The 12,304-nt window shown below is 41.2% G+C and overlaps 1 protein-coding gene across 1 annotated transcript in view; it reads right to left on the minus strand.

The window, feature by feature from the left end:
- Positions 1–12,304, minus strand: part of XRN1 (5'-3' exoribonuclease 1) — a 45,130-nt gene that overhangs the window by 4,223 nt on the left and 28,603 nt on the right. The window contains exons 29-41 of the mRNA XM_083503639.1: positions 10,800–10,932; positions 9,155–9,224; positions 8,315–8,540; positions 7,710–7,811; positions 6,489–6,584; positions 6,292–6,406; positions 4,321–4,382; positions 3,806–3,916; positions 1,861–1,983; positions 1,588–1,735; positions 1,220–1,401; positions 394–507; positions 171–285 (exon numbers count right to left, since the gene is read on the minus strand). Of these exons, the coding sequence (XP_083359765.1) occupies positions 171–285; positions 394–507; positions 1,220–1,401; positions 1,588–1,735; positions 1,861–1,983; positions 3,806–3,916; positions 4,321–4,382; positions 6,292–6,406; positions 6,489–6,584; positions 7,710–7,811; positions 8,315–8,540; positions 9,155–9,224; positions 10,800–10,932 (1,597 nt within the window). The remainder of the gene's footprint in view (positions 1–170; positions 286–393; positions 508–1,219; positions 1,402–1,587; positions 1,736–1,860; positions 1,984–3,805; positions 3,917–4,320; positions 4,383–6,291; positions 6,407–6,488; positions 6,585–7,709; positions 7,812–8,314; positions 8,541–9,154; positions 9,225–10,799; positions 10,933–12,304) is intronic.

The following is a 12,304-nucleotide window of genomic DNA, read 5'->3' on the forward strand; positions in this document are numbered from 1 at the left end:
TCTATATAGAATAATCAAATTATATACAATTATTAAAGAAAGCAGTGTTGCTGATAAGGACTAGCAGTTTGCTACTATGCAACTTCTACAAAAAGTTAATTTGCTTCCAACTATACCGTATGAAAAACATGCATTTACACACACAGGAAGTTAAAACTGATTAAACGTACCGGTGTGCTGCGTGAAGACTGGAGGAATGGATCCAGGAGGCACAAGAGCTCCCATGGGTTGATAATTTGGAAATACAGGCGGTGGTGGCAGAGGAAAGTTCATCCCGAGAGAGCTCTGTATGAAAAAGGGTACTTAAAGTTTGTGATACAGGAAGCATGACTAGCTAATAAATGGAGATGAGCATTCTAAGGTTTTATAAAGCATTTTGACTGCTGGTCTCACCAATTGCTGCAAAGCAAAAAGTGCTGCTTTCTCCTTAGCTTCATTTTCAGAGTGACATTGAGGTCCGTGTACTAATAAGCCATTGGATAGCTTTACTTGGCAAACTGTCATCGTCTATGGAAGAAAATAAGACAAAGCAACTGTATTTTCTAGATAGCATACTGCAAACAGACTGCTAAATGGAGAGATTTATACAAAGGGTGGGCAATTTATTTGCCTTCTGACAGAGTTTCCTATAGAAGATTAGCCAAGTATCCTTCTGTCTAATGTCACCAGTCTACAGCTTCCATCATCCCTGACCACTGGCCATTCTGGCTGGGGAGTCTAGCAGCATCTGGTGGGCCGCATGCTGGCTACCCTGGTCTAAACAATGAAAAATGGGGAGCAGCTCTCACCCCTGTCCCTGGGGACACTGACAAATAACTTCTCAGCATGAACCCCGAAATTACCTACTCAGACAATGAAATGATTCTCTCTACTCTTTTTATACCTGTGTGTCCATTCTTTTAATCTCCTTTTTCCATTCCACCCCACTGCCTGGTTTATTCTTTGCCCCAATTCCCATGTTGCTCAGCAGTCAATAGCTGTCAAGTGCTCATTAGCCTGTTTTGCTTTCCCCTTTATTTTTAGGGTAGTTCATAAAGTTATTTTGTCCCTTGCAAATCTCAGAATGGTGATGCCTCCTCCTTGCTTGCATGTGGGTGGAACAATTTGTCTCTATTTCTGCAAGCACATTTAAGACTTGAACTGGAAATAAAATAGATTATGGGTGGGTTTGTATTTTTGTTTGCATACTGCACAGATCTGCTATTTGAAGCTAAGTTACCTGTGGTGTTCTAAGAAATGAGAAATCGGGCTGCAGCATTCCAAGAAGGGAACAGATACGAGAAAGCTCAGATACTGGAGTGGATAATGAGTTTGGTGGTCCAAGAAGTGGGTGGCCTCCAATCTCCATGCCCTGAGTGTTCTGAGGTCCTGCAGTGCCAGGGGATTTGTTCATGAAAGCAGCTATCAATGAGAATAAACACATGTAATCTGTACCATGTTTGAATAAATGAACCAGAGTACCGTACTTTGTTTAATTTGATTGAATGTTAGATGTTCAAAAGGTATTGTATAATCAATAAACATTAAACTTAAATCTGCATAGCACAAACCACTTATTCAATTATAGAACAAAGCTTTTATACATACCCATCTTTTTGGCATTGGTATGTTGTGAGGCAGGCACACAAGAATCCTGCCTGCAAGTTGGAGCAGACACTTCATTTGCCACTGACTTTGCTTCTGCTGTGTCAGAACCATCTATCTTCAAAATTTCTTTGAGCATCTGTGTTCCTTTCTTTTTAAAAAAAAGCAAACAGCATTTATATATTGTATAAATTGAGAATTTTATCACAGAACTCTGTACATTAAATGCATCCAAAGTTAAACCAATGAAGTCAATTCCAACAGCAGCATACAAACCATAGCAAAAGACTGTGGAGACAAGTGTTCTTCATTAGTTGGTTCCTTGGGATATGACCGTGGCACCTCTTTTTCTTTGAAAATTTTCAAAGACGCCAAAATGTCTTCAAGTTCAGATCCGTTCTAAGGAATATATAGATATATACATATATGAAAGAATTAGAAGAGCAAAACTCAGAGAAAGGAATTTTCTCTGTGCAAATTCCACTGAAATCAATATGAAAACTTATTCATTTTGAGGGAACTTAGGGTACATATTGGGACACGGGTGGCACTGAGGGTTAAACCACAGAGCCTAGGGCTTGCCGATCAGAAGGTTGGCGGTTCGAATCCCCGTGATGGGGTGAGCTCCTGTTGCCAACCTAGCAGTTCGAAAGCATGAAGTGCAAGTAGATAAACAGGTACCGCTCCAGCGGGAAGATAAACGGCGTTTCCGTGCGCTGCTCTGGTTTGCCAGAAGCGGCTTAGTCCTGCTGGCCACATGACTTGGAAGCTGTATACCGGCTCCCTTGGCCAATAAAGCGAGATGAGCGCCACAACCCCTGAGTCGTCCGCGACTGGACCTAATGGTCAGGGGTCCTATAGGAGTGCAAATATCCAGAGTGTGGGGTCAGGTGGGATTACTATGAGGAATTATAAAATATGCATCAAGCCCTTGTGTCCACGATGAATGCATTGTGTTGACTGGGTTTGATACCTTGACAATAATTTCTGATCAAATCTCACAACCCTCTGCATCTCTGGCCATTTCCTCTACTGCCCATTTCTCTTGCTTCACAAGTCACTTACACAGCCAGGCAAGCGTCCTGGGTCATCAAAGACAGTGGGCAGCTTCTTTGAAGTAGCCTTTCTGATATGTTAATCTTAGGGCGTTAATCTTAGGGCCAGGAAACAGATCTCACATAAAGGTGATAATGATCACTGTCCTCCTGGCCAGCCTTCTTATCATGTATATTGCTTGTTTATCACCTCCGGGGTGTCCCCGTGCTTAATTAGTTTCGGTAGTTTAACTTTGTCCTCACGTGGGGTCTGTTGAAATGCTCAGAAGAAATCTGATTGGTTCTTATGAACACTCTGTAAAAAGTTATTTTGTGAATAAAACGACCTGGGCCGAGGGGCTGGGAGGGAGACAGAGAGACACGATTATACGCACCCTTCCCAGAGTCTTGCTGGTTCAAGCCTCAGTGTGTATTCTTATTATTCAGAGTTCAATCCTTCCTTTACTTTGAGAACGTCTCAGGGTCCCTTTACCTTTAAGGTACATATTACTTAAAAGGTCTCCCCCATTCACTGCAAAGTCTGGAAGAATTTTGCCCGTGTCTCCACTGTGTGCCTAGAGTTCTCTTCAATACTGCAGCAAAGGACAAAGGCTCTAAAGCTCAGGAGCACATGTGGGCCATGTTAAATGTATTTCAAACAAAGCAAACAAGTAAAAGGGATTCATAATTATTCAGGAACTTGCTACGAAGTGGCTCAAGCTCTCAGTCTTTTTAGTTGTTCTGTATATATACTACCACTATGATTTAGCTAGATGGCCACAAAAGATATTTCACAACACATACATGAGATATAATTTATATAGAGAGAATTTTAAATCTTTATTTTATCCATTTCCATGACAATTTTGAGAAACATATTATGTGCAGCAGGCCACTGAGCAGAGAGGCAGGGATCTGACATGGATAATCTAGTGATCCTCTGGCCTATGCTTGAGAGGGAGGCCAATATCATCTCATGGCTTAGAGCTTACTAAAAGGTCTGGCTAGTACTCTTCACAGGTGCAATCCCATATGGAAAAAAGACCATGAAGAAAATAAAGCATTCGACAATTCTGGTGCATTAAAATTAATATCTAATAAAATCTACTTGTCATGTTGTTTCTTCTTCAGAATGTACTCAGAATGTACTCAGGTATATGCAAATATTTAGATTGCCATTTTCCTACCTTTTCAGTTATACTGGGACTGTCAACTGCAGGCTTTGGTTCTACTGGCTCATTGGGGGCTTCATTCCTCTTCAATAGCTTCACATTATACTTATTAGCACCTGCAAAATTCTGAGAGAGACCAGGTCAAATGTAAAAGCAAATTAACTAGGCGGATTTTTTTTTTAACAAACTCTTATTCCTGCAGGTATACTTTCTTACATCACTCGTGTTGAAAGCTATGGCCACCTACCTAACCAGTGATTAGCTGCACAAGTAATTTTGGAAATCTATCAACTTCACTAGTCGACCTATGCGATCATACAAGGGCCATCTCCCTCAAGCAGATATATCACACATATAGTTACACTCTGTGGCAGGAATGCGGAGGAGCAGCTGCCAATTTAATCCATGTCCAAAAATATATGTTAGGCATACCCAAGCATCTGCGCACAAACCGTTGCTATTTCTGCCCTTTGTTTCCTTTGAACAGTTCACCATAAAACAGCAAACATAAAACAGTATCAGAAAATTACCTGTTTATTTGATCCTTTCTGTGTTTGACTGTCAGTTCTTGGACCTTTAGAGTCGTCTTTAGCTACAAATACAAAAGTTTATAATATTAGCTAAACAAGTAACGTGTTTTTTCAAAAAACGGTTTATATATAAAACGAGTGTGTATGCAATCCTACATGTGTCTACTAAGAAGGAAGTCCCACTTAGTTTGATGGAGCTTACTCCCAGGTAAATAGGTACAGAAGCACAGCTACGGTGAGTCCTCTTCGTCAGTCTAGTATATTTCCCCTCACTTTCTTTTTACTGGTTACAGATAGGTAGCCGTGTTGGTCTGCCATAGTCAAAAATAAAAAAATTCCTTCCAGTAGCACCTTAAAGACCAACTAAGTTAGTTCTTGGTATGAGCTTTCGTGTGCATGCACACTTCTTCAGATACACACTGAAAGGTGTTTCTCAAGGGCCACTAGGACACCGCCAGATAAGTCAATGAGTTCCTTACGTTACTTGAAGCAGGAAAATGTCATGATTCCAACAGAATTTCTGAGTGATCCCTCCCTTAGAAAAACAGTTCACCATCTAGATAAGCTTGTAAGTTAAACATCCAACAATTAAAAACAACACATATTTAACAACCAAAATGTCAACAGACAGAAAGGCAAGACCACTCTCTAGACACTCTGCTCTTAACCCACCTCTTAATTAGGTCATGCAGCTTTGGGTGGGCCTTGGCCTCCCAGTACTCCCTGAGAAACCCTTTAGGTGAATCCCATGGACCCATATCTAATGGCACTAAGACTCACCCAAGTGGGATTTTTTTCTAGCAGCTGTGGAGAAGCTTTGGACATCCAGATGTTGCTGAACTACAACTGCCATCATCCCTGGCCATTGCCCACACTTGCTAGGACTGATGGGAGTTCTAGTTCAAGCAATATCTGGAGGGCCAAATGTTCCACACTCCTGTTCTGCAGCTAAAGGACCTGTTGACGCCTCTGAAAAGCTGCTTCTGCGGAAGCATAAATGTATATTTTATAGTGTCTTGTAAATGTATTCGAAGTAGCCTAAGCCCCTGCCCTACAAACCACTTGTAGAAAATGCTGCTGATGCTCTCACTGAGTGAATCAAATGGAAGAGAATTATATGCCAAAGAAATACAAGCTTTAATCCACCTATCTATGGTAGATGTTGAAACCTTTCTCCCTAAGTATGTTGGCTAAGAGGCAATAATAAACGTGTTTATCCAAATGGCTTTGCCATATTGATCAATTGATCTATCTAATCTGCCCTGTGGACATCCAGAGAGTGCTATGCATGTTCTTTAGGATGACATGGGAAAAGACAGAAAGTAAGTAACACCAGCTCCTGCTGGTAGTGAAAAACAGTCTGCAGTACAATTCTGTCTTTGTTAAGCACACAATGATGTTTTCCAACGGACAAAGCTCCCAGCTCTGAAATCCTTCTTGCTGATGCTATGGCCACTAGAAAAAGCACTTTAAGTGACATCAGCCATAGAAAAACAGACTTCAGTCGTTCAAATGGTGGTTTCTGCAGTTGCAAATAGTAAACTCCAAGTTGAACAATGGTATTGCACTAGGGCTAGCTAATGCTGCCCCTCTCAGGAACTGTTTCAAATAGAGATGGGTGCCAAACTTCTTGCCACATCAGATTAAGTTAAAAAAATAATACTTCACAAAACAAACAAAAATTCAAAGTGTGACAGCAAACTATGTCATACTCATAATAATCAAGCTCAAGGTTATTGATTTCAGTGGATCTCCAAGTATTAGCAACCCTAAATCCACTTTCATCCTTTTTTGGTGAGAGGGGGAGGTAATGACATGCATTTCTTCAGAGAAAATACCAAGGGTTGGGGTTATAACACTCCGTCTGTCATAAGCATCACTTTCCACAGGACTAGAATAAACTAAATGCTTTCCAAAATTGAATCCCTAACTTGATGAAGGAATATACAAAATTCAAAGAAAAGTACTTACACTTCCTGACAGATTCCTGTTTTCTTTGCTGGCCCTTGAAGCTACTCTCATTGAAGCCTGGTTTGCAGAACTGGCCACCCGTATTTAGCTTTATGTATTGAGGTAAAATTCCACCCTAGAAAATGACATTGTTCAGTAGCAAAATCCTGTTCAGAAAATCTCACACACATCACATCCACTCCACTACAGAAACTAACCTTCTCATGCCTATCATGTTGGGCAGACTGAGACTTTCCAGAGCTCTGCAATGATTGCCATATGCTGCAAAATTCATCATCTTGCTTATCTTGAGCCTGGTGGGAAGGAAAAATAAAACCAACCCATTTATGCAAGATCTGCTCTAATAAAATCCTTACACCCAAGAGAGCTATGGCTGTGTAGATTTAATAGCCTAACAGTTTGAGAAGCAAAATGAGGAAGAGAGGTAGTAAGTGAAGTCACTTACCCTAGACCGATAAAGTCAAAGCAGTAGTGAAATGGGAAAAACATATTCTGGTCTCCCGGCATTGTGGAGAGGTAAAAGGGGGAGCCACCTACTGCATCAGCATGCCTGCTTACCAATGCAGTTCTTACAGTATCATGGGACTTTGCCTCACAGTGTCACACTGCCACATATTTTCTTGCACATATACCTAGACCCTTCCCTACGGGGCCTTCCTCAATTTTATCTCTACTTTTTAAACAGGGGCGGATGGGAGATTCTTCAAGGTGAAATGTTGAAGGCCCAAATGTAGACAAGAAATAAAAAGCGGGAGGCATCTAAAGAAGCTGGCTGCATAATGGGTGTGGCTCTATAAGGTACTCACAGATGAACTGAGATTTGGGAAGGGCACGTACAAGAAATGGAAGAAGGGGAAAATCACAAAAGAGGAGTATACACGTGTAACTAACGGTTGCAGGGCAAATGTCAGGCGGTCTAAAGCTCAGAATGAGCTCACGCTTGCAAAGAGGTTTAAAATATATTTTTAAAAAAGTTTATTCGGATAGCAGACTGACCCATGTCCCAATCTCACAAGATACCCCATAATCTCTCCCCACTTCATACAAAACCCTCTCAATCCCCCATGTGGTATCCATTCTCATTCGTTACTGCCCACCCCCCGCTACTACCCATACACACCCACACCCCACCCTCCTTACAATTCCACAGCATTTCCTTCTCCCATTTTCCCTGAACTCTTTCTTCCTGCTGCTACTTACTTCTTAGGAGAGCCCCAGCTTCCAGGAAGGAAAATGGCTCCTTTGTTGAAAAGGCAGAAGGGTTTCCACTTTTAAGGAGCTATGTTCTTTCTACTGATTCTGTGTGGGATGAATTTTCCCCACTTTTAATATTTGCTTACACCCACATGCCCAAACTACTTCCTTCCCAAACTCAGTCTACATCTACTAGCATGTACTAAGAAAATAATGCTACTTACTTTGTATTTCTGATTGCTGCTTAAATATGCTCCTTTCTGGAGGGAATTGGAACTGCCTTGGGTTTCAACCTTGAGATTGTTATGCTGTCTTCCATTCACTTGCTAGATGAAAGATTAAGAAAATTTAATGGAATAGCTATTCAACTTCTTTCTTCCTCTTTAAAATACTTGTTATTGCTATGATTCCTCCCTCCACCCACCCGAGGAGAAGAGAAATAGATTATCTCCAGTGAATGTGGCAAAAGAAGAACACCTGTACAACTTGAAACCTTTCATCAACATTAATTTGTTTTGGGAAATTTCCTTACCTACTTAGCTTCCTTATACTGACAGAATCTATCCCAAATAGAAACACATTCCTTATCAAACACACTTCCTTTCTCTACCCTCAAAGTGTATCATGAGGATTAAGAGATTTACAGGTGTTTTCTTATGCAAACCTGGATGAGTCTAAGCTAGCTAACCATGATTACAGTAATCATTAAAGCCTGTCTAAACTCTGCTATTAAAAAAATGTTTAGTTAGCATCCATGGAGATCTATTGTTAACAATGACTTTATTTTCTGGGACATAATTGTAGGAAATTGTAGGAAATGTGGACTTACTCGAGTTGGAACAAAGAGGGAGCGAGGAGAATGGTTGAGACCTCCTTGATGTGCTTTTTGCGTAGATACAGAAAATGATTCGGGTGAGTATGAGTTGTAGGGACTCACAGCTGGCTGAGGTTTAACTATGGCAGTTAGCTTCTGATTTCCTGTTTCAGACCGATTACCATAAGAAAGGTTGATTAAGGCACTGGCTGGAATGCGGTACCCTCTGCCAGGCGAGCTCCTAGAGGAAGGAGAGGAAGGCTAATGAAAAGAGTGCTTTAGTTATGCCAGTGGTGCAAGATTAATAGAAATCTGCCCCCCAAATATATGGGTAGGGGACCGTAGACCACAACCTCAAAGCTTAGCAATTCTACAAATGGAGGCACTAGGAGCTGCAGATAATGAAGAAGAGTTTGGATTTGATATCCTGCTTTATCACTACCCAAAGGAGTCTCAAAGCGGCTAATATTCTCCTTTCCCTTCCTCCCCCACAACAAACACTCTGTGGGGTGAGTGAGGCTGAGAGACTTCAGAGAAGTGTGACTAGCCCAAGGTCACCCAGCAACTGCATGTGGAGGCGCAGGGAATCGAACCCGGTTCACCAGATTACGAGTCCACTGCTCTTAACCACTACACCACACTGTTGGTTCTCCCCTTCCATCAGGAGTGCCTCTGCTGGACTGAAGTCTCATCCACAAACAGGAGAACTAATAGTTGCAAAATGCTACATTTGGATCCAACCTAATGTTGTTCAAAGGGTGATTTGACTAAATATCCATTAGCACTTTTCTGTGCAATTGTTACATGTTTCTCTAGGATCTGTGCAACACCCTAAAAAGATGCAAAGAAACAAACCTTATTGTTAAGCCTCCATGAAATTCTTCATCAAACAGTACTTCATACAGAACATCAGATTCTCTGCTGGCTGAAGAAAATATGCACTATGAGCAAGCATTTCTGACTAAATATGAAGATACTTCAAAACTTAACATTTTTCAAAGGTGTAATCATCTAAGTCTGGTGCAACAAATAATCTCATGACATCTTGAAGACTATGGGTTGTGTCAAATTAAATCATGCTCACAAGTAGACCCACTAAAATTAATGGACCCAAATATGCTATGTCTATTAGAGTCTAATCTGAGTTTGACTTAGCTGGAGACAACCTTAACAAATTATGGCATTAGCTTACATGTACTAGAAAGCTGGAACTGTTTTAAAGACAATGTCACCCAACTAAGTACATCACTTGTTTTTTATTTGAAGCTTTCCTAAATCAGTCTGGAATAGTTAAAGAAGCTACATCCCCCCCCCCCCATATTACAAAGGTCTTCAATCCTTGATCAGAATTTATGTTAACCGATTTATGTTAACCTATTGCAACAAGGTCCTGTGGCACCTTAAAGGGCAGGATCTGCATCCCCCAGGTATAGGAAGGGGACAAAAGCCCAGGTGAGTTACAAATTACAGCCAAAAGGTAAATCAACACATAAGGTAGCCATAGATGTGTCACAGTACTCAACAGCCCTCAAACAAGTGCAGTTACAGGAAGATTAGCTCAGTTAGTACAGCACAAGACTCTTAATCTCAAGGTTGTGGGTTTGAGCCCCTCATTGGGCAAAGGATTCCTGCCTTGCAGGGGACTGGACTAGATGCTCCTTGTGGTCCCCTCCCTTCCAATTCTACAGTGCTATGATTCTAAGTACAGATATCTCTACCTTTGGGCCTCACATTAGGTATAATACCTACTCACTTAAGTGAGCCCTTCAAGCATTGTTATAAATGAACTCTGACAACAGAAACCACAAGACTTTTTCCTTCTCTCCTCCTAAGGGGTGGACTTTAGTCTTTCAGATTTCAGCAACATCCTGTGCATGTCCAGCATTCAGCACTCCACCTGCTTTTCACCTTCCGCTCTGCTCAATTCACCAAGTCATAGTTGCAACGCCCTGCAGTGGCCTATAGGCTCAGTGCCCAATGCAGCAGAACCAGTCACACTGCCCTAAACCTGCCTCTGCTAAACATCCTAGATGGGCGTGATGTATGCAAGCGTGCTCACATTCTTAAAATAACTCCTTTGAGAAAGTGAGATCAAAAGGCTTCTTACTTTCGCCCCCTCCTTCGCCTTTAGGGCACAGATGTGCCTCACGTGCTTAAGTTACTCCATAAAATACTATGCATACTGAGGACACTGTATAAATAAACTAACAACACTTGCTACATCTTATATTTAAAAAAAAAATATTACAATGGTTCAGATTTCTAGGTGCATGAGTGAAAAGTCACTAAGGCAATGGAACACGCCTAAAATTCTAACTGCTTCTGGTTGTTCTCGTTGGTGCTTTGAACTATTCTGTGATAGATGCCTCAGCTTTCGCTATGGTTAACGTTAGCCGTAGTTTAGCGTTATCTGTGAAACTAACTCATTTTGCATTCAATGAATGATCTTCACATTATTTTAAAAGCAAAAGAGACTGTTCACAAAAAGGCATTGTGTTACCTCCTTTAATTCCTATCACAGTGCCACGAAGTCCAAGGGGAACGGAAAAACACTCTCTCACATTAACAACACGGTCAAACAGTCGATAGTCTGCATCTCGATCTGGTATAATTCCATGCTGCTGTTCTAAAGGCTAGTATGAATCAAAGATAAAAGAATCCAAATATGAATAGTTAACACTGTAGAACAAAATCACTAGCCCCCCCCAAAACATTAATTATGTTTACATTTTATTAAAAGATAAAATACTCAAATAATTTTGTAACATATTTTTGGTTGCTACCTTCATGGCCTGTAGAATATGCAATCACTAAGACTAGTCTACAAGGAACAAATTGGAAACAGCATTTTTTAAACGCGGTGGAGAATCAGAAATGTCCAAGGCAACCCCTTTTTAAAATGTTCTGTTTATATATTTATGTTGGGCACTTATTGTGAATGCCCTTCCAGGTTTGAGGTGAACAAGGCCTCAATTACTGATGGATTAGCTCCTCTTAGCACCCAGAAAAAGAAAGGAAGGGAAAATATGAGCAACTTTTGTGTTCCAGCTTGGATCTGGTAACACCTCCAGTTCTGTACTGTTGACAAGAGACTGACAGCTGAGGAGTAGATGTGCAAGCATAGAACTTATTGGAAAGAGAACCAGACAAACGCCTAAAAATATAAAAGGCTGTCTAGGTGGTAGGATGTTATGGAGAACCCTTCTATTGAAGGCCAGTGAAAACTTCAATTGCCCAGTGAATGTAGACCCTGCATGGCACATATCAGAAATGCTAGCATTACTCAAAAGAGCTGCTGAATGTGGCTGATGCCCTGGTGGAGTGTGTTGGGTGGAGTAGGCAAGTTCTGGGTTTTGTGGGCTAGGAGAAAGAAACAATGGGACTTCCCTTGCGAGATAAAGAATCTCGGATAACTATATTATGCTGCACCAATGAGGGACTCCCAGAACAAGTGTCCCCTCTCTTTGGATTTTATTGAGGACTCTGGAGATCAAGAAAGTGAAGGGGGAGGCACAGAGCAGTCTGTTGGATCATGGAAGGTTGAGTATATTCATGCCCTCTACCCAGTAAGAACGAAACCTAAGAAAAGAACTGGCCAACAACAGATGTGACTTATGGTTTGTTTGGGATATGAATAGCTCTAAGGAAAAGGGCGTTGAAGCTTTCATGAATGGAGATCTGGAGGAGGTTCCACACTCCCGAGTCCACTACATGCCTGCTGAGGAAGTTCACCTGTATATGCTGGGCAGAAATGGAAAGGAGCCAGAGAAGGGAGTAAATAGAGACACAAGAAAAAGGCTTATATTTTGAATAAGAAAAAGGAGAAGCAATGAAGTTTAGAGGAGAAGGCTAAGCTATTGCAGGAGACAAAACAGAGGTTGAAAGGGGGGAGGGGGAAATCAGGTGACAAGAACAATTAACAGCTCTGCCTGAGCAAACAGTAAGGAATGAAACAGGAAAAACCAGCAGGACTGAGATAGCCATCAAATGCTGTTCACACGATTC

This window comes from Podarcis liolepis (genome assembly GCF_965112155.1).
Source record: "Podarcis liolepis genome assembly, chromosome: 5".
NCBI lineage: Eukaryota > Metazoa > Chordata > Lepidosauria > Squamata > Lacertidae > Podarcis > Podarcis liolepis.